At 40.6% G+C, this 23,308-nt stretch overlaps 2 protein-coding genes across 2 annotated transcripts in view; one reads left to right on the plus strand and one right to left on the minus strand.

Annotated features, from left to right (window-relative positions):
• LOC119745163 (chromatin-remodeling ATPase INO80-like) overlaps positions 1-23,308 on the minus strand; it is an 81,492-nt gene that overhangs the window by 24,811 nt on the left and 33,373 nt on the right. Inside the window, exons 15-27 of the mRNA XM_038221387.1 lie at positions 15,907-16,109; positions 14,203-14,287; positions 12,787-12,904; positions 12,309-12,394; positions 10,925-11,116; positions 10,119-10,258; positions 8,523-8,771; positions 6,859-7,177; positions 5,787-5,930; positions 4,865-5,084; positions 3,264-3,391; positions 2,196-2,290; positions 1,532-1,763 (exon numbers count right to left, since the gene is read on the minus strand). Of these exons, the coding sequence (XP_038077315.1) occupies positions 1,532-1,763; positions 2,196-2,290; positions 3,264-3,391; positions 4,865-5,084; positions 5,787-5,930; positions 6,859-7,177; positions 8,523-8,771; positions 10,119-10,258; positions 10,925-11,116; positions 12,309-12,394; positions 12,787-12,904; positions 14,203-14,287; positions 15,907-16,109 (2,211 nt within the window). The remainder of the gene's footprint in view (positions 1-1,531; positions 1,764-2,195; positions 2,291-3,263; positions 3,392-4,864; positions 5,085-5,786; positions 5,931-6,858; positions 7,178-8,522; positions 8,772-10,118; positions 10,259-10,924; positions 11,117-12,308; positions 12,395-12,786; positions 12,905-14,202; positions 14,288-15,906; positions 16,110-23,308) is intronic.
• LOC119744745 (beta-2 adrenergic receptor-like) lies at positions 17,953-19,683 on the plus strand. The gene has a single exon (XM_038220842.1). It carries the CDS (start codon positions 18,283-18,285, stop codon positions 19,414-19,416), a length of 1,134 nt encoding a protein of 377 aa, XP_038076770.1. The 5' UTR covers positions 17,953-18,282; the 3' UTR covers positions 19,417-19,683.

Here is a 23,308-nt window from a genome sequence, read left to right on the forward strand (position 1 = left end):
TCTTGTATCGTATAGAGGCAACCATTTTCCCTATTTTTTGATAACAGGGTGAATTTATATATAATATATCAAATCAATTACTTCAGGAATCTTAATGAAGCAGAACAAGGTTTTTCCAAGTATAGATTTGGAGGCATTAAACTTGTTATTTTTTTTTGCTTTCCGAAATAACAAGAAATATTTCTAGGGAATGCACAGGCAGAAAATTCTTCACTGTTAGTGGCCCTAAAAGGACAGATGTTACGCGACACACTGTCACCATTTTTGTGAAAAGATGGGCCAGTAAAAAATTACATAACATTTTTCTAATAAATTTGACACGCCCATCCCTAAATAAAAACAATGGCGATACATCTACGGTCGAGATAGAAACTGGCAAGAGTTGCAGTCATGTCACTGGAGTCAAATCAAAGTCTGAGTCTCGAGTCACTTGGGTCGAGTCCTACTCTGAGTCACAAGTCACTCATTGGAATTGAATGGGTGTATGCACATCAGTAGTGTCCCAAAGTAGGACGATGATCAGGCATCTATTCTTTACAAGACCATGGTAGTGCAGTACAGGGTGAGTAAAAAAAAACGAAACCCAAATGTCGGGACCATTGTTTTAGTGAAGTTCTGATGTAGCACTTTCAAAATCTAGGATATGAAAGCTCAATTCATAAGCTTTCTTTTAGTACAAGAATCATTCAAATCACTCATGTACCTGTACCTTGTACCACGTTATGGACCTTTAAACACAAGCACCATTTTAAAATTCTGTCCACGGATCACAAAAAAGTAAGTGTTCTTTTAGCAAAACGAAAACAAATCATATAGGGATGTGTGTGAATTGTTTTCATTTTGCTGATAGAATGCACATTGACGATGTTGAGAAAATTCAAAGAAGAGCCTCACATTTAATTGTAGGACAGCAAAGAATGGAAATGGCGTATGACGATAGACTAAGGATACTGAACTGGTGCTCACTTAAATCTCGTAGATATTATTTGTTATTTTCACAAATAAATAATAATAATAATAACTGACTGAAGTCAAGTCTGAGTCACTGAAATTGGATTTGTTTGTTGTTCCCTTAACGTAGCTGGTATTGATACCTGGCACGCGCGCTTTGATAATCGGACATGAGAAATTTCGAGCATTTCTAACTCACCCAATTTCTAACTCACCCAGTGGGGGACATTTTAAATTGTTCATTTTTTCCAGTCAGTTGTTTCGTAAGCGTATGATTCGAGTATATGTTTGCCCTTTTCTTTTCTTTGTATCAATATGGTGTTTTTTGTAAGACAGCAGAACGCTATGCCCCAATCTATAACAAATTAGCTCAATTTGTCTACTGACACTCATTCAAATGGGTCGTGATTTGTCGACCATAATCTTGAAAAACGGACTCTCCATGAGAAACTCTACGTGGCCCACTGCATTGTGAATCACCTGAATTCTGTCTTGGCCCAAGACTAGACTTGTGTCCAAGTCCCAGACTCAAGTAATACAACTCTGGAAGACAGACATGAATTCCTGCTTGTAAGCCTACCTCACTCTTCTCTCTGGCGCGCTGTAGGATCTTCTCCTCAATGGTTCCCTTGCAGATTAGCCGGTACACGGTAACCTGCTTGGTCTGACCCAGCCGGTGGGCCCGGTCCATGGCCTGCTGGTCTACCGTGGGGTTCCAGTCGCTGTCGTAGAAGATGACCGTGTCGGCGGCTGTCAGGTTGATGCCCAGCCCGCCGGCCCGGGTACTCAGCAGGAAAACGAAGATGTCCGACCTGCAAAAAAATTAGACGGAGGTATTTACTGGCAATCGTACTTAATACAACAGCAATGGCGCTTCTTTCAATGATTCATACTCCAACTTGTCAGGAAAGTAAAAATACCTATATCCTAGACGCACATTCAGCGTTTTCCAATTAGGGGTTTGGAAGGTCGGGCCACCCTTTTTTATCGGCAAAAGAGTCAAGAAAATGGAAGAATCAATCTGACCTCTTGGAAAATCTGCCATTTTGGGAGGAGATAAAAAAAGAAAAGCGTCTGCCGCCTCATTTTTTCAAAAAGCCTGGACGAGAAACTATTTTTTTTGTAAACGGCCTAAGTATTAGATATACCAACTAATATTGTGTAAACATCACTGTTATTCTATTGTACTTTTTTTCATTCTTACTATCTGCTTTATTAATATTTTTGTGTGTAAGTTGAAGTACCTGCTTTGGAAGTCAGCCACCATGTCTCTACGGTCTGAGATTTTGGACGAACCATCCAGTCTCATGTAAGTGTGCTTCCTATGCCACATGAATTCCTACATGGCCAAATAAAAAAAACACCAAAAATTGATTTTGTTAATAAAATACACACATCTGACAATAATCGGTATTGAAAACATCTTGACAGGTGACAGCAGAAGAAGTTTTACAATTCCTTGAAAGTGATTTTAAAAAAGTGCCAAAAAAAATGTGTTGAGGAAGAGCTATGGGCATAGAGCACTGTACAAAGAAACCTATGGTCACTAAGGGTATGCATTTACAAAATGCTGGCCAACTTGTATTCATGTTTGAAAAACCTCCTAATTCAATTCATACATATGCCAACTAACCCATATATGTAAACACGGGCAATCGTGGACCCCCTATTGTCCCTAATCCTCATTCCTTTGTTTGTACTCTCATTGGTTTTGTACATGAATTTTATTCATGAACTATCGGTCAATCGTGGATGTATTGTTTGTGCCCTAACCCTTTTGTCCTAGGTCCACGATTGCCGGTGTTTACATACTCACATCTTTTTGAGAGTGAAATTTTGACCTTGATTTCCTTGCCACCGAGCTTACCACCGTGCTTGCCGGAGTCGGCTGGCTGGTTCGAATCAGACATAGCAGCGGGTACCGCAACGAAACAATTCAAAAATTGGCAAGCTCGGTGGTCGAGTGGTAAGACGTCTGCACTAGTAAGCAGGAGGTCGTGAGTTCGAGTCCCACCCGAGTAATTTTATCTCACAATCACTCAGGGGCAACACCGAGTATACAGTGTATATAAAAATACGTCGGTGAAGGGCAAACCCCAATGTTGAACTCATGGTACATGTCGAAAAATAGTTTAAGTCCAAACGAGAGGAATAAAAATAATGAAAAGTATGGGTCCTAAGTAGTAACTTAACCTGACTGTATTATTTGTTGTGTGTACATTTTTTATGTACAAGTTTGCGCTGGTATGTGTCGACCAATCTTTGAACAACTTGGCTTGCATCCAAGTTGAGCCGATTTAACCCAGTCTTACCTCAAGGAGGTCGATCATGCGAGTCATCTGTGAGTAGATGAGGACTCGGTGTCCCTGCCTCTTGAGTCTTGTCAGTAACTCATCCAGGACGTACAGCTTGCCTGAGTCCGTCACTAAATACTGTTTGTCTGCCATAAGATCGGGAGAAAGTTAAAAAAAAAGCCATGAAAATTCCACTTTCTTTTGTTGTCTAGTTGTAAACAATTCTCTTACGGTAAAATCTCAGGAATTCCAGATTTGAAAAGGGATTCTTTAAAATTCCTGAAATCAGAAAAAATCCTGACAAAAAAAAAATCTTGAAATCAGGAAAACTTCTTGCCAAAAATCTCATAAAATCAGGAAACATTCGTGCCACGAAAATCCTGCCATCAGGAAAAATCATGACACAAAATCTTGAAATCAGGAAAAATTCTTGCCAAAAGTATCATGAAATTAGGAAAAATTCTAGCTACAAAAATCCCCAAATCAGGAAAAAACCTGTTATTAAGGCAGAGTCCTAATCAGCATGAAAGCTTATGGCATGTAAATTTGTTAAATTGTGGCATGCATTCGCACTGTAAATTCACAACACTTACACAAAATTACAACGCATTTCAACCCCGGCTGATTGAGCTCCAAAAAGTTTGCAACATAAAATTTACTGTTCATAATTAACTTCAAAGGCTGAATTTTACCTCAAAACCTTCTGTGACAAAGATTTTTTTTTCTTCTAAATTCTCTGGTTACAGTCAGACCAAACCAAACATCAAATTAATATTTTGGATACTTTCTCTTAAAAGGTGCTGTTCAAGTCACTTCACATGGTGTACTTCGACCACTCAAAATCTGGTGTTGGCGTTTTAACTTGTGACTTACTTGGCTTGAGCTTTTAATTGTGACTTGCCTGTATTTTGACTTGTGATAGCATGTGTTTTGACTTGTGACAGCTTGTGTTTTGACTTGTGATAGCTTGTGTTTTGACTTGTGATAGCTTGTGTTTTGACTTGTGATAGCTTGTGCTTTGACTTGTGACTGGCCTGTGCTTTGACTTGTGACTGGCTTGTGCTTTGACTTGTGATTGGCTTGTGATTGACTTGTGATTGGCTTGTGCTTGGACTTGTGATAGCTTGTGTTTTGACTTGTGATAGCTTGTGCTTTGACTTGTGATAGCTTGTGCTTTGACTTGTGATAGCTTGTGTTTTGACTTGTGACAGCTTGTGTTTTGACTTGTGATAGCTTGTGTTTTGACTTGTGATTGGCTTGGGTTTTGACTTGAAATCGGCTTGTGATTTGACTTGTGATTGGCCTGTGTTTGACTTGTGATTGGCTTGTGCTTTGACTCGTGATTGGCTTGTGCTTTGATTTGTGATTGGCTTGTGCTTTGACTTGTAATTGGTTTGTGATTGACTTGTGATTGGTTTGTGCTTTGACTTGTGATTGGCTTGTGCTTTGACTTGTGATTTGCTTGTGCTTTGACTTGTGATTGGCTTGTGATTTGCCTTGTGATTGGCTCGTGATATTTGACTTGTAATTGGCTTGTGATTGGCTTGTGCCTTGACTTGTGATTGGCTTGTAGCTGACTCTTGAGTAACACCATTACAACTCTGGATGGAAGGACATACCTGGGATATGAATTTTGGACCAGCCGTGGGGCGGCCTGACTGCTCTCATTCCAGCCAGGGGTGGAGGGAAGAGCGCCCCCTTGAGGCTGTCCCGATAGTGATCCGGCGATCCATGAAGGGCGCACTGCCAGGCATCCAAGGAACCACCAAGTTCTTGCCGTATGCGGTCGTACTCTGCCTGTCGATCGCGGCAGTAGCGGCCCATTGATGGAGCGAGAACCTGTTAGATTAAAGGGAAAATACAACATTTGCAAACATCAAAAAATAAAACTACCAAATTATTTTGAAATACCTTGCTGGACTGTTAGTGAATGACAGTGTAAAGCATCCTGTAAAATCATGGCACCTGGTATACTGTCATTTTCAAGAAAAGTGGTATTTTGGTATCAATTTCCAACGCTGATCGGCCGATCAACGTTGGAAAAAACTGGCTTTTTTTCAAATACTGGCCCTAGTTGACCATCGCACTTGTTTGCAATCGATTACACACCTATGAACGGGTACAAGCCAGCTAGACTGGTTCCCTGACCTTACAATTCCCCAATATATGTAAACTGCTCTGTTTCTTCTTAAATGGAGTCAGGGAACCAGACTACAGGAAAATGATTGTTTTTCTTGGTTTTTATAGCATTTTCGAACCCAAAACCTCAAAAAAGTCAGTGTAACTATATTTGCTATATATTTCCAACCCCCCAATTCCATCCATTTCTGAAAATTACAGCAAAAGCGAATGATGTATATTCCCTTTAAAAAAAGCAGAAAATTCTCATTCTATACAAGCATGTCACCTGTGATGTAATGCCTGTGGGTAGAAACAACATCTTGCCGCTTTTTATAACCAACTGTACGACATAGGATGATTGAAAATAAATAAGAAATAAATACGTAAATTATGAAAAATGGTGATAAGTTTGTCCTGTACCTTTGGCATATAGTGAGAGATGAAGTCTGGTAGCAGCGTAGGACTGCAGATTCGGACGGCTGAGGGTCGGTCTGACATGATCGGTAGGAAGTGACCAGAGGATAGGAGTCCGCTCACATTGTGGCTACTGTTGCCTTGCCGGACCTGTGTTGAAAACAACAACAATCAGGGTTCAAATACCTGCCATTAATGTAACACTCGCTTTTACTGGCATTTCAGAGTCACAACTTATCTGAGGATTTGAATTAAATGTGTAAGTACACGAAAAGTTCTACGTTTGAAATAGTCAGGACAGATTTTGTTGGAAGATGAATCGTTCAGAACATCTGCAGATACTAGTTGACGGAAAATGCACCAAGTACGCCTTTTCGAAACCAAAATCTATTTGAGTCGACCCCTAATAATCTGAATCAACGTGACTCTGGAATAGCACTCTAAAAACGGTGGCAGTTACTTCACATTCTGACGGATGTCTTGATACTTTCTGACTTTCAGCAGCTGACACTGAATCAGGGTTGTAGTCAAGTCCAAAAATAGGCTGCATACAAGTTTGTGGAGCGGAGTGGGACTAAAGCCGTTTAAAAAAAACTGAGCGGTCTCAGCACTTGGGTTTTTAAGGTAGCAACATATTTTGGAAACAAAATGTCCGCGTATTGACAACAGGACTTGGACTTCAAAACTTACAAGGATAGTAACCTTAACCTTCATAGATCAATCCAAATCCAACAGGTGTTTTGGGAGGATTTTGTGGGGTTGAGGAAGGTAGAGTCAAGATAGTTACTGTCAAAAGGCTTTAAGCCTCATGAAAGTATAAGTACAAAGAAATGCCAAAATTCCATCATAGAAAATAGTAAATGTTTTATCAGTTTCCACTACAGTGGAGGGTTTGAGAGAATTAGAATGTGTCAAGCACCCATGTCAAGATGCTACGTCATTGTTTACATTGAGACAGGCGTCGCCAGGGGGTTGTAGGGGGTACAAGGGAGGCACTTGCTCCTCCACGTCGTATGCGAACCAACCATGCAGTGTCCAACACTGGAACTCTACTTCCTGTAAAGGGTCCACCACTGACCTTCCTAGCAGCTGCTGGACTCCTAGGGCTCCTCGGGCTACGGGGACTCCCGCCGCTGCTGCGTGGACTCCGCGGTGACTGCCTGTCTGGAGTCCCCTCCCCGTTCACCGAGGCGCTGTCCGAGTCCTGCACCCCACCAAGACGGATCCGGCGATGCCAGTGGGTCTCGGGCATGAAGTAGTAGGTGTGGGTGTCGTGGGAGACTAGGGTGGAAGTGTGGCCGGTGAATATGAGGTCTTGGAAGGGCTGGCTGGTGGCGACGTTCGGGGGACTGGTGGGCCAACAGGGCCAGAGCAGCAGGCTACGTCTGCTCAGGTATCTGCAGGTTGGAAGTAACACTGAGATGATTGAGCTATTCAAATGATCTGTGACTAGACCATTCCTTTGTTATTGTTCATCAACCTGTTACTTGCAATTTGTCTTGCGGTCTACTTGTGACAGTTCTCGTGATGGACTTTTGATGGACTTGACAACACTAAAGGGTTTAATTTGGGAGGAGTTTGCAGATACACAATGTGAAATGGCCCAAGTGTTCATCACAAAGTGCTTGACAGAATGACTAAAACAAGCTCGATCAACAGTTTCGTTTGCATATCAAGTTCAGGTCCAATGCCCGATAGTCATTTATGGTTGGACTAATCTCAATATTAACGACCAGCCGTTGAAGGTTGGTTTTACTGCTGGTTACCAACAGCCGTGTGCATTGTAACGTGCAGCAGGGAGCCAGGACTGAGATATTTCTTCATGACATTTGATCATCAGTACTAGGGATCTTCGCTCTATAGCCCCAACAGTCCTGAATCCTCCAATTTCAATACGATTTTGCACACCACCTACGGAGTTAGGGTTAATATTGGGTCTCAAGATACTGCATCAATCCACCACAAGTCAGCTGATTGCCCATCATCAAACTTCCCCCAAATGTCAGGTTTAAAGGTAATATACAACATTTGCTTTTGCTGCAATTTTCAGAAATGGATGGATTTGGGGGTTAATATTCTGTAGCAAATATTGTTACACTGACATATTTAAAGTTTTGTGTTCATTGATGCTGGAAAAAAACCAAGACAAAAAATGTTGTTCTTGTAGTCTGATTCCTTGTACCTACATACGAAATGCAGCAATTTATAGATGTAGAATTGTCAGGTCAGGGAACAAGACTAGCTGGCTCACACCCGTTCATGGACGTGCCACCGATGGCAAACAAAATGTGGACTGACTAAATTTGGTAAATTGGGGTCAGTATTTGAAGAAAAAAAAGTCAGTTTGGAAATTGATACAAAAATTTCACTTTTCTGGAAAATGACAGCACACCAGGTGCAATGATTTCACTGGATGCTTGAGACAATAATTCACTTACAGTCAAGTTGGTATTTCATAATAATTGGGTAGTTTTGATTTTTGATGTTTGCAAATGTTGTATATTATCTTTAATGTGTTTTTTTCGCACTGCACTGTATATAGGACTAAGCGAAAAATCAGAAGCCATAACAGAGGTGGAACCACGCTCCTGCCAATGTTGCACGGGTTTTTTAACTAGAAGCACAGATGCAGTTTGGCAACCCTTTTGGTCGAAGGAGCATAGAGTGCATGTGCGTCTTGTGCACGAGTGTGGTTGCACCCCAGTCATGGCTTCTACTTGAGGTACTTGACTTGCTCTATACCTAGAGTGGTCTTTGTCCGTTGCCCACTGGTACCCATGATGGACCCTGTAGGCAGACTTCATGATGAGGAACAGGGCCAGCCAGCGGGCCATCAGGCCCATGACCAGCTGGCTGTGGAGCTGGGCCGGCGAGACGTCCACGAAACGGGCAAAGGAGAAACAAGAGCTGCGTGGGCGGTGGGAGGGGGACGGAGCCAGGGAGGTGTGGATGTAGTCGGGGGTGAAGACTGAGAAGGTGCTGCGGAGCAGTCTGGAGGGGAAAAAAGGCACAGAAAGAGGTGTAATAAAGAAAAAGCAAGTTTTCATTTTTGAAGCGACTTTCTAAACTAGAGTTTCCCCACGTACCAAAACATCTGCAATGCCGGCACAGAAAGGTTGGACCATGTACAGTACTACCACCAACATTGACAATAGAAGCAGAAGTCCATTAACCACTTTGCTCTACCACAACTGACCTATCGCTGTAGAATCGCGTTAGAATCGCATCAACGCAGCTTGTGAAATATTGTCCAATTACATGATATATAAGTGGACGCGGAACGAGCACAATCTGAGACAAACAAAACTTGGTGTACAAAAACTCGCAAACGGTGATAGGTCAATCTCCAATAGACCTTAATAGACATAATGACGTCGTGTTTTGTTTACCTTCTGAAAAAAAGGTTTTTGTTTTGGGTAAAAACTGATCCGCTTTGCAAGCAGACTGGCTCTCGGTCCATACATTATCGACACTGATTGTGAGGCGGGAACCAGCCTACCCTACGAGAAGAGGATTATTGTCTGACAGCCAATAATTCAAAATCGTAATGTGAATAACTTTGTATTGCTAGAAAAACAGCAATTAAGAAAAGGAATCTATTGTTCGGGATGAAACTCGAAAATAGCATGGGGAACGCAATTTTAAGTAAACTAAACTTTCTACATCTCTTCAATACATTTGTTGTTTTCTACCATTTGTACCCCCAAAATTTGGTGTTGTTACAACATCCACATTTATTTTGCTATTTGGGTTCAATTATGGGCAAGTTCAATCAAGGACCATAGTTAACCATAGTTTGACTAACTCTGATGGAACGCACGCTAGTCGACGATGGTTGGACTAGTCTAGTTGACTATTCAGGACCAGCCTAACACGGTTGGTCACGCAATGATTTATAGCTGCTTATCAAAAGCCATTTGTCATAGTGCAGAGGGGACCAAGTATCAACAAAAATGGTGACAAAACGAGAACTGTGAGTGCTAAACTTAATTGCCATTTTCATAGTTTACAATTCTGTCACTTTGTCACCCTTGTACAATAATAATGGCGATTATGTACGGAGTCCTTAACTACACAATCACTATTATTTGTGTAAATAAACAGAAACATCAAGTGTTGGAAAAATTATGTGCGACTGCCATTTTCTCACGATTGTTGACATGATAATAGTTCGACCAGAAGCGTTCACACTTCAACTTCAGTGCGCATGCGCTAGGTACGTCACAAACCAACCACTAGTTAACAATTAGTCCTTGATCGAACTTGCCCTATGATGACTAGGTCGATGAAAAATGCAGATACACAAAAGTATGCCCTTTTATAATACATGAGACTCACTTGTTTCTTGTGGTGTCCATACAATCCACCATACCCTCGTGGTAGATCAGTCGAGGTAGGATATGTACAGGGGGGTCTAGTTGACAGTAGAATGGGGAGTATGAGTCTCGCCTCTCAAACAGCTCTGGGTGGTTACAAACCTAAACAGAAATTTAAATTGTTCACAAAATTATCAGTACACAACTTGAAGGTAATATACAACATTTGCAAACATCCAAAAACATAACCACCAAATTATTATGAAATACCTTTCTTGACTGCAAGTGAATAACAGTCTCAAGCATCCTGTGAAATCATGGCACCTGGTGTGCTGGCATTTTCAAGAAAAGTGGCAGACCATCATTGGAAACTAAACTGACTTTTTTCAAATACTACCCCCAATTTTCCAAATTTAGTTAGTCCACATTTTGTTTGCAATCCGTTACACATCCGTGAAGGGGTTGAGCTAGTCTGGTGCCCTGACCTGAAAATGCCCCAACGTCTACAAATTGCTCAGTTTCGTCTAAAGTAGGGCCAGGGAACCAGACTACAGGAACAAGATTGTTTTTCTTGGTTTTTCCAGCATCTACGAACGCAAAACTTCAAACAAGCCAGTGTAACAATATTTGCTATAAAATACTAACCCCAAAATCCATCCATTTCTGAAAATTACAGCAGAAGCAAATGTTGTATATTCCCTTTAACCATATCAACAATTTTTAAAGTTAGAAACTTTAATTTGTTCTCTCTTTTGGAGTTGTTTTTTAACCAAAAACCTTGGTTCTTTTGGAGTTAGTTTTTAACCAAAAACCCTGGTTTTTTTATACCTTTCTGAACTGCATGACGAGGTTCATGAGACTGTTGGCCGTGCTCAGTGACTGAGAAGAGGTTGATGAAGACGTTGATGAGGATGATGAGGAGGAGGATTGTAAGAGGTCCTCAATGGAGATCTTATTCCTAAGAGCTTGGTAGAACAACCGCTGTCTGGTCGTCAGGTGACAGTATACCAGGATCTCAATCTAAACAGAGGTAACAGAATGATTTGATATGCGGGCAATTGCTGCTTTATGGAGGAAAATGTAATGTCTGTGAGACCCTGACAGAGCCAATCAACCATGATAATAATATGTGTATAAAGCGCAATGATGCCAGTTCAGCACAAAATAGTTAAAATCAATCACGATAACCATCTCTGCCCTCACAGGTACCCATTTACTCCTGGGTGGGGAGAAGCAATGAGTGACAAAGTGCCTTGCCTATGGGCACACACGCCATAACCCCAGGCTGGACTCGAACCCACAACCAGCAGAATTACCCTCAGACCATGAATTCAATGCTCCAAACCAGGAGGCCGTTCACAATTATCAACATTTTCACAAGTGTACAAAGAGTACACTTTTTCAAGACCCCCCCCCCTCCCCCCTAAATGTGTACATAAAAAATGTTGATTTTTTTTCACACAAGTCTATATATAGACACTTGCATGTGATTTAATGGGTTTTTGTAACTTTTGTAGATCAAGTTTTTGTACTATGCATGTACATGTACATACAGTACATTTTCATGAACGTGTGTAGGACAATGCCGCGCATGCTGTACACAATACGTTCATGGGATGCAATGCGGGGCCTGGCGCGGGGCGCGACCGGCTTTGCAAGTGCTCAATCGGCATCGGTTGCGGCTGTCGGCTGTGGCGACGGGCGAGAAAACAGATCAACATTTAAAAAAAAAAAAAAACGTTAGGCGGGCATTAACGGGCGAGAAAACATATCGACATTAAAAAAAAAAAAAAAAAAGCGTACGGCGGCCATTAACCCCCCTCCCCCCCAGTGTACGGTTTGTACGCTCGTGAAAATGTTGATAATTGTGAACGGCCCCTTACTAGATAATGTATAAGATTTGAAAAATTCATTTTCAGGTTTATCACTGAGTTCTTTAAGTCCAAAAAAAAAGAGTCTAACTTGTAATGTCTGTGTGATGCTGGAACTGCCCATAATGTTTTGCATTTCATCAACATAGTTAATAATCACTGTATACTCAGTTTTCAATAATTTGAGAACAATTCACAACGTTGATAGGGTGGGATTCGAACCCGCAACCGCCCGCTTACTAGTGCCAACGTCTTAACCAATTGAGCATTGAGCTTCACAGGGTCAGCAAGCCATTACATGACCAGCCAAGAACCCATCATATATGCCATGAATGTAATACCTTATCAGAGAGCTCATTCTCCACGTCTTTCTTGACTCGTCGTAGCATGAACGGCTTGAGGATCATGTGAAGTCTGGATAGTTGCTCTGCAAATACAGGACAAAAACAACTTGCTTATTATTTTTTTTTACCCTTTACCCATTCCCCCCCCCCCCCCCCCCAAGTATAGATATTTATAACCAAGGCTTCCTTAAAGGAAGAGTAGATCATTTGTCATTTGTTTTGTTTGAAGCAACAAAAGTGCTCAAAATCTAACGACGGGTGCTCAACAACTAACCTGATGAAGGAATAGCTCTGCGTATGCTGTTTACTCTGACAAAACAACATTCTGAAAATCTCGACTTAAATTTTTGAATTTTTTAATTGCCCCCTAAATCAGCATCTGGGACACGTTCTCATTCAGCCAATTGCAGCTACGCAATGTCACACACTAAACCGATGAATAATAGCAAAGGAGTAAACTTAAAGAAGCTCATACCTTCATTGATGCCAGACTGTCGCTCCGCATGGCTCTCTATGTCCTTAGAGAACCACTCATTAAACTCATCGTGGCTGTCAAACAACGTCGGCATGATGAAGTGAAGCAGTGCCCACAACTAATGTACACAGGAAAAAATATATTGTCCTCATCAAACATACGTAAAAATGTTCAGCACACAATCATATACGGTCAGCATGCCGCATAGGTCTGCTGTTTATATGGTCTTCTGACATTGTGTGCAACTTGCTGTCTGCTATACAAGTACATGGACGTAGACATGTTGCTCACTATGGGCCTTATTCATGAGTCGGCCATATTGAATTTAAAGTGAGGTAAAATCTTCATTTTTGGAACTTGCGAAGAGAAATGAAAGCAATGACATAAAGTTAATTACACATTATACCAGGCTGCTCTGATGAATAATTACAAATTTATGATTAAACATACCCTAATGTTTTAAGCCACATAAATGAAAGTGAGGCTAAAATGTACAAATAGTCTGGCACCATCCCATTCAATAGTTCACAAGTAATACAGGGAACCCGATTAAAATTACTTTCTCGTGAATAAAGTCCATGCATCACTGTAAGACACAAGTAGAGTGTCAATTTTTACCTGTTTTTCATGGTTAACAAAACAATGAAGAATTGCCTAACATGTATGCATCATTGAAGTGAGGGTTTCAAAGCAAGATTAGCCAAAGACAGGAGATTTTCAACAGAGCATGGACTATACTCCAGCCACTGGTCTACTACAGAATCGGACCATGGTTTTTGTGATAGCTTAGGCTGCATTTGAATGAACATGGCTAGGACGAGCAGTTACACACATTCATTTGTGCGTATTTATAAAGACGCATAACACTGTCGCGTATATGTAAATTGGCCTTTAGTGTATTATTGACGATGCTCAGTTTTTTGGCTGTGCATTGGAACCGGGTACCCGAGTACCCGACCGTTAATGTCAGGAACCGGTTCCAGATTATGGAATCAAGTACCCTTACACCAACTTTGCAAATTACTTAGTAACTTCTCAGTCCATGAAAAGGAAATGTTGCGAATGTCAGCGGGAAAATTTCAAAATGAAAAACAGGATACATGGAAAACCAAAACCAATTTCACATTTTATGATGCTTGTGAAAGTTGCGGTTTTCACCACACAGCTAAAGAGCTCACTGCATACACCCTATCCAGCTGTATTGCCGCACCGATGTGTCAGTAATATCATGGGACCTTTATGATCAATCTGAACAGCAACTTCCCAGATTTGAATTTTTGGCTTGGGTTTCTTTAACGGGTACCCGGGTACCCGTATTTTTTTTCAATAGGGTACCCGGTTCCTGTACTACCCGTAAATGCACACCTCTACTCAGTTTGAACCCTGATCCCTGATCCTTGAACCCTGACCACTGACCTCTGCCATGCTGTTCTGGATGGGTGTGCCAGTGAGGAGCAGTCTGTTCCGACAGCTGAACTGAAGCAGTAATTTCCACCTCACACTGTCAAGATAAGCAAAAAAACAAACAAGCATAACATCAGTTAATAAGATCTTATTAAAGCTACCAGTGAAATAGGATAATTTGACGTCAAAACTTGCAAAGAGTAGCATGACAAATGGTAATGGATAGTTCGGAAAGAATGTTGCATCCCGACGCCACTTTTTTTCATCATATGTTATCTCAATGAAGCATGTGAAGGTCAGTCATTGCAAAAATATTGAAAAGACATGAATCTGGGACTGAGAAACATTTCCAATTTTGTTAGAAAATACTTTGGAAATGCACTCGACTCTCCATAGACTTTGTACACAAACAAAGAAGTGGCATCTGGATACTACATTCTTTTCCGAAAGTTCTTGCTAAACAAACGGGCAGAGCTAACCACACAAGTTTTTCAAATAATGAAATCTTACAATTCAATAGAATGGTGTTACAAGCGGTGTTGCCTGAGTCTAACCACTTTAACAGATACCATGAACACTAACCACATATCAGACATTGGTTGAGATTGATGAGTGAACTTACAGTGAACCTAACCAAAATGGAACACAAACGTGTGTTCACCGTCGATCGTGGACGTCCTATTGTCCCTCTTTTGTTTGTACTCTAACTTTTTAGGAAGACTCCCATAGGTTTTGTACACGACCCCAATCGTGGACGTATGCTGGGAATCGTGGACGATATTGTTCTCTTTTGTTCTCTGGTATTTTTCGTCCACGGTTTGAAAAGATGAATACGTACATACCAGCATGTTTGTTTATGGTGTAAATCGAGGATTTTCTATTGTTCCTCTTCCCTTTTCCTTTTTTTATACTGTAATTTTTTGCAACAGCTCTCATTGGTTTTGTACACCATTTCTAACTGAGGAGTCCTCAATTCGGTTCCCGTCCTCAATTCATTGATGATGTTGCACGTGTGTGTCCTCGATTTATACCATAAACAAATGCATACGGACACACAGAAGGAATACACTATTGCAATATCCCCCTGTCTGGCTTTAAGGTACAGTCCATCATTTGTAATTTGTGCATTTTGCTCGCTTGAAGCAACAAAAGTGCTCAAAATCTAAAGAAGGGTGCTGAACAACTAACCTGATGAACTTTCAGCTCAGCTTCAGCTGTATATTTCAAGAGAAACAACATTCTAGGATCTCGATTTCTAATCAAAAGTTGCTGATTCATGTTTTGAATTGGGCCTGAATTCAGCGTCAGAGACACATTCTCACTCAGCCGATTGCAGCTATGCGATGTCGCGCACTGATCCGACGAATTATAGCAACCAAAACAACCACGCGGGCATGTGCGTCATGTCAACACTTGCACACACTTCGCCAAATAAAAAAAAGAACTACTAACGGAAATTTCCAACGATGCATCTTTTGACGCATCGTTGGAAAGCCCTTCTTTCATTGATTTCTTCAAATTGACAGCTTGCCAGAAAGAATAATTTCACAGGGAGCTTAGGCCCCTTACTATCTTTCAACCAACTATGTTTCTCAACACTAATTACGTCAGTTACTTTTTGGATGGCTGCAAATGATGGACTGTAGCTTTAAAAGCCAGGGGGATAAAAAAAACATAGCACAAGGAAACATTAGATACAATCAAAGTATAACTTACCTGGAGCTACTCTTGATGGCCTGTGCCTCGTCCAGGATCATGTAGTGCCACTTGATGCGTTGGAAGTACTTGATGTCCTGGATGACCAGTTGGTAGCTGGTGATCAGGATGTGAAACTCGCTGTCCGTGGTCTGTAAAGGCCGCTGGCTCCAGAACTTGCGCAGGATCCGACGCTCCTGGGGGTTGCCCCAGTATGGAAGCACCTGAGGGAGGATAGACAGACATGTTGCGTTAGGAGACATGAGACCAAAGAGCTGACCTCCTTGTAGGTGATCCATTTTAGTCTTCCAAGTGATTGTTCTAATACTACAGCCACTTTCATCAAATAGTGCATAATATATGCAATATGCGTATGTAGGCTTTTTTGATTTGTTAAAATGGTTAAAACTGGTGGGAATATTGTTACATGCTACGGTAGCTCTACCATTTTGATACATGTAGGTTTATAGTATGAAAGGTTTCGCTGTGAGGCCTGTAATTTGCATATATATTCAAAAACCTATGATATTATAATTAGGTGCAGGATGGGCTGGTGCTTCTACACTACAGCAAGCCTATGTTTGGTTTTGTAAGGTGTTAAGGGTACCGGACCTAGGCAAATCCTCATGATGCCTGATTTGCATATAAGTCATAGACACGCACTGTGTTACTTTTGCAAAATGTGTCATAATGTGTAAACAAAAAATTGTGGTGTACATGTACATGTAAGTCGAGTAGCACCATTGACAAATTTAATTGTAACAATAACATCACTGGTGATCTACAAAGTGAACTTCAGCACATTGACAAGGCACTATCATCTTGTGGCTATCCGGCTTGGACTAGAAAAAGAGCGAAAGACAGAGTAAGCTCCAAGGCTCTCCCGAAAGAAAAGAAGGAATTCAGTCAGAGAGTAGTTCTTCCTTTCGTCAACACAATATAGCACCACGCTTGAAACGTGCTTTCCATAGCAAGGACATCTGTGTTGCTTTTAGAAGTCCAAACACCCTTAGAAGTAAGCTAGTTCATCCTAAGGACAAATCGCCTATAGAAGAGAGAACAGGTATTATCTACAAGATAGCTTGCACTGATTGTGACAGTTCCTACGTTGGAGAAACAGGGAGAACATTAAAGGAGAGATTGAAAGAACACAAACGAGCTCTTAGACTGAACAATCCATCTCTTTCTTCAGCAGTTGCAGAACACACCCTTAATACTGGACACAACATTGGATGGGACAATGCCCACATTATCGACTTTGAAACACATTTCTGGTCAAGAAAGGTGAAAGAATCCATCTGGATCAAAAGGATTAATCCCTCACTGAATAGGGACTCTGGTTACTCATTATCACCTATCTACGCTCCAGTGATCTCGGGACAACAGACAGCAAGAAAATTAGTACACAATCACTTGGCTTGAGAAAGTCCACAGGAGTGGATGAAAGCTTGCCTACTAAAAAAACAGGTTGGTAGAAGCTTAAACTACATGTTATGATCACCCCAACCAATGAAAGTTTTCTGTAATAACATCACTGCGATAGCGAGCACATAAAATTGGCGCACTGACTGGCTATCATGCACAAAATGAAACTTAGTGTCTGCTATCCAAGAAAAAAAAACAATAAAAAAAATTGTGACACAGTATATACAAGAAACAAACGGTAATTAATCAATTATTTTTTAATAAAGGCATTTGCCTGGAGAAGTAGATGCAAAATTTTAAATATTTAAAAGCTGATTCCAACAGATGGAGTCGGAGGACAGGATACAGCAATTACATCATGCTAATAGTTATGGGCAGTTAATTCTGATGCACGATAAATCATTTTAATGAATGTCTTTCTATTAAAAATTTAAGTTATTCTTACAAATGTTATCTTTTTCTGTGCGACGGCACAGGCATCGTCTCGATTGAGCAACTGGCAAACCATTTACACAGACAACAGGATGAATTTTTCATACATCAAGGGTGGAACTCTTTGTTTGAATTTTGTTTTTGTTTTTTTTGTTTTTTTGAAATTTACAAGTCCAAAGGAATTGCATATACCGTGGAGATGCGACACAATTTAGATTCAGCGTAGCTATTCAGACATCAGGAATAATTGTTTCACTGTGTGCGTTTAATCTTTCACTTACCAGACTTTTGTCTAGCATCCAGCCCTTTTCTGAGGAATATGCTCTGTAAACTGGACATGACATGTACACAATCTCCTAATCATGGTTTCCTGAGTGCTTTGTAAGACAGAAATAAAAAAAAAAAAAAAAACTAGAAAAAAATCTCATAGCAGAAGTCTTGCGAGCTCCAATGCATTATTGGATATCTGTGACTGCCTTTCTAAGCAGAAAAGTTCTTGTTGGCCGTCAGATTGGTTCATTCTTCTCCTCTTAAACCTAGATGAAGCTGGGTTTGTTCACGATGGCATCCTCACTTTGGAACCAAAGTAACTATTCCAGCTATGACTACCAAAACAACTCTTTCACCTACGACTACATGAACGAAATGGCGTCATCGTATTGGAACCAGAGTGACAACTCTAACACCACATATGCTGACAACAGTTCCATGTATTACAACTACTTTGACTATTCCCAAGCATCCGAAGCCTTGTGGTATTTCATAACTGTGTTATCCGTTCTCACATGCGTTCTGGTGGTTGTGTTAAACGTCGTCTGCCTGATTGTGCTGCATCGCACGAGAGCACTGCAGGAGCCTACCAAGGTTTTCATGATGTCACTCAATGCTTCTGACTTATTGAGTGGAATAACTGTGTGCGTTCCCACGACTGTCAACTGGACGATCCAACGTTGGCCGTTCGGGCGAATCCTGTGTAAGATTTACGCGACATTTGGCATGCAGCTCTTCATAGCAACCATTCTCTCTGTGTTGCTGCTGACAATAGACCGCTACATCGCTATTTTTTTCCCTCTGCGATATCCAAGCATGCTGACCCAGACTCGAGCCAGGATCACCGTGTGCTGTATGTGGGTCTTCATTCTGATTTCATCAGCTGCTTTTAGGTTCATTCCGGATTCAGAAGTTGAAGCTATAGAGTTTGGTCATTGCTACTGGGAATTCCAATCTACGCCGTACTACGTCGCCATCTTCACCGGTATGATTCTCGTACCGACACTTATCGTCACGATTCTGTACGTCAAAATTGTGCAGACGGCGCTGAAACAGAGCAAGCGCATCGGTCAAGAAGAAGGGCAATTCCGTGACCGCGAAGGTGGGAATCCATTGGGTCGGAATCGTCCAAACAGAGGTAACAGAAAGTCTCTTATCACTCTTGCTGTAATTACCATGTCAATGTACGTCTGTTACACGCCGCTGATCACACTGCACATTTTGAACGGCATGTCCCGGGTATACATATCATCTGAGACTGAAACAATCCTGTCTCTCAACTACATGACTAATTCTTGGCTCAATGTGGTTATTTATCTGTTCAGAAACAAGGATCTCCGTAAGGAGGCAAAGGCTCTCATCAAATGGCCTTGCATGAAAAACATGAACCCAATGAATGGTTAAAGAGCAATGGACCTTTCCTGCTGGCAAATCAAACAGTGCGCATTGATTGACTCGAACACGACTCTTAGTGGGATGACTACAGTAACTCTGCCAAACCCGGTCACGAGCGCTGTTAGAAATGTACACAAACCAAAGGTGGGTAGGGCTTATGCCACAATATAAAATGGTCCATTGCAACAAAAGCCAAAAAATGGGTTTTTGAACACAGTTTTTAAAACACCGTAATCCAGAAAATGCTTTGAGGATTCAATTGCGACATTAATATCAGATTTTGAAATGCAACTTTTCTTGATACCCCTATTATTTTCTGAAATATTTTTTCAAATGTCGACATACATGTAGTTCCATGGAAACATTCTTGACAGTTCTGTATCTGTATCTGTATCATATAGTCGGCAAAGCATCCCAGGGGAAACATCACACCAACTTAGAGAGAAGACAATGAGAACAAATTACATTTTCAGAGGTGGGAGGAAAAGCCCAGAACATATTCTGGGGAAAACCCACAGAATCAGGTAGGGACTGAAATCCCAATCCACATGTTGATCCAGGCGGGATTCGAGCTCGGGTCACAGCGGTGGAAAGCAAGGATAGCACCGCTACGCCAACCAGTTCCTGGGAAGAACATAAAATTGTATCTCCAGCCACACACCTTCAAATCAAAGTTTCTTTTCAGACAATCAGAGCAAATTATCACATATTTCTTTTTAAGCGTACCATTTCTTTACCATTGTGCTGCTTATTTCAGTTTCATGAGAAGTTACTAAAATGGGGTAAAAAAATTAATATCAAAATATAAAATATTTATAAATATTAATTATCAAGGGAATAAATATGTGCTTGACCAGTTGTAAACCAGTACGTTTAAAACCGGCTAGGGGCCTGGGGCCAATTTCATAGAGCTGCTTAAGCACAAAATTTGCTTAAGCACAAAAACGTCCTGCTTAATAAAATCATGTTACCGGCCAAAACTCCATGCGATTGTTATGCTAAGTCAACAACAGCTAAATACCAGTCACAAGCAATGTACATCACATGGAGTTTTGGCCGGTGACCTAATTTTACTAAGCAATGTTTTTTCGTGCTTAAGCAAATTTTGTGCTTAAGCAGCTCTATGAAATTGGGCCCAGGTCGCTGATAATGGCACGAGCCAAAGGCCTGAACCAAAAAAGCCAGACCTGAAGATGAATGGTTGTTTACTGTATATTTTGTTTGTACAGAAAGTGGCAAGTGAAAGAAAACCTCTTTTTTATTATAGTGGTGTAAAGAATTGGTCGTTTTGTAATTTGGTGAAATCTTGTAGAACTGTCTTTATTAAAATCTTCCTTCTCTGGCTGGAAATTTCAACAAAAGCCGTCCCATCAGCCAAAATTTATCGAGTGACAGTTTTTAACAGAACTTAAGAGCTCTCTGCCATCGTAAAGCAGGATTGATCGGCTGTGACTGTTTATGTCACTTGATACAGCTTTGCTTTGACTGTAGGAGATTGATAAGCCAGCTGTGCAGGTTACTTGCTTTTGTCTGTTGATGGAATTTCGACTAGTCACAGTGCCTACAAGAAATATGATCTGCCTGTTGGTGACTAGCCTAGTTATGGGAGAGGAATTGGATTGAATGTCGGACAGTCTGTGACTAATCAGACAATGGGAGGGTTTTAATGATGACTTTGTGGTGTAAACGTAATTGATTGTGAGAATGTTTTCCAATGTGCAGTACAGTGTACAGACTGGCTTCAACGTGATTATGTTTCACTTTATTGACATGCATCCTTTTATTTGTTTTAAATGTTCTCATCATAGTAATAGTGCAAATGTATGTATAATCATGGAGGGAGGAATTCCTCCATTGTATAATCTATGAATGTGCTTTAAAAAAAAAAGTTGTTTATTAATAGAAGACGGTCAGAGCATACTGACCGGAACGTCGCGTTTTTACCTCTGGTTCTTTTCAGAACCATTCTCTTAGTTGAGAAATTATTCGCACATGGTGTTTCCGCAAACCTTTCATTATTTGTTTAATAGAATTATTAAAAAAAACTTATAAAGTGTGTATACCATAAGTAAAAAGTGTGAACAATGCATTCAATGCCAATACAATGTATGTAGTAAATAGCCATTACATATGTTTTACTTGTCCATGTAACTTTCTGACCCATGTAAATTTCTAACCTCATTACATTGTATATTTGTTTTGGTAACCAATACAACAAAGCATGGTGTATCATTTTACACGAGGGCAACCACTGCTTAAAGATGTAGTCTATCATTTGTAATTTGTGCATTTTGTTCGTTTGAAGCAACAAAAGTGTTCAAAATCTAATGAAGGATACTGAACAACTAACATGATGAAGTTTCTGCTCAGCTTCAGCTGTATATTCCGAGAAAAACAGCATTCTAGGATCTCAATTTCAAATCAAAAGTTGCTGAATCATGTTTTGAATTGTTTTGAATTGTAGCTATACGCGATGTCGCGCACTGATCCGACGAATTATAGCAACCGCGCGCGCCTGTGCGTAGTGCCAATGCTTGCGCGCACTGCGCCGAATAACAAAACGAACTACTAATTTAAAATTTTCATACGGTGCGTCTTAAGACGCACCATTGGAAAGACCTTCTTTCGTTGATTACTTCAAAATGATAGCTTGCCAGAAAGATTAATTTCACAGGGAGTTTAGTCCACTTACTATCTTTCAACCAAGTATGTTTTTCAACAATAATACGCCAGTTACTTTTTCGGATGGCTGCAAATGATGGACTATAGCTTTAAAGGTTGATTCTTAAAATTTTCTTTACAAAATTATTGATTGAATGCCAGAATAAAAATATAGGTTCTTATAGGTTATATCTAACAATTTAAAAATAAAATACATGTAAGGCTCCCAATTTGAAATATAGGTTTGTACCGATATGTAGGTTTGATAGGTTTGAAAGGTTTTTCTGTGAGGCCTGTTATTTGCATATTTGCATTAGGTTCATTTGCATAGTCAAAAACCGTTGATATTATAATTTGGTGCAGGATGGACTGGTGCTTCTACACGACAGCGAGCCTATGCTTGGTTCTGGAAGGTGTTTAGGGTACTGGACTTGAACATAAGTCATAGACATGCATAGTGTTGCTTCTATAAAATGTGTCATAACAAAAAATAGTCAGTCTCTGGTCAGACCAAAGTTCCGGAATCGATGCGGCGATGCAGGATTTTTTTGGGGGGGGGCTTTTTTTTTCAAGCTTGCATTGTACAGACAAGGTGAGTACTGTTTTGCTTTTTTTGTGTCATCATATACCTTGGTGCACTCCATCATTTCAAGCTGCCCAAGAAAATCTGAGACGGTGCGGCAATAGAGGGCGCGCGCTGTTGTAACGAGCACGGCAAATTTGAAAAAAAATTGACGAGCATGATCAAAATCGACGAGCCCGCTGACCGGAGACCGACTATATTTTTTTTGGCCTTAGTCGAGTAAAACCAATAAATAAAGTTTATATAAATACAATAATGTCACCGAGATAGTGAGTACATAAAATTTACTCACTGACTGGCCATCACGTACAAAATGAAAACGTAGTGCCCACTTTTCAAGAAAACAGTTATATTAAAGGAACAAATGGCAATGACATTTTTTTGCATTTGCCTGGAGAAAAGTGTAGAATTTTAATTATTTAAAAGCTGATGCTATCAGCTGGAGACAGAGGTCCGGAGCAATTACTTTGTATTCATAAATACCTCAGACAGTTTAGCCATTCCTATTGGTCGAGAGCCCGTCACGTGGCCGGTATTAAACGGATGATAAAGACATGGCTAGCTGGTCTTAAACACTTTTCCAGTGTCACAATAAAATATGGACTCCTAAAAATCCAGTGCCTCTTATCGTTTCATTGGTTGAACGTCCACAATCCT

Source organism: Patiria miniata, unplaced genomic scaffold (assembly GCF_015706575.1).
Source record: "Patiria miniata isolate m_02_andy unplaced genomic scaffold, ASM1570657v1 HiC_scaffold_7, whole genome shotgun sequence".
Lineage (NCBI taxonomy): Eukaryota > Metazoa > Echinodermata > Asteroidea > Valvatida > Asterinidae > Patiria > Patiria miniata.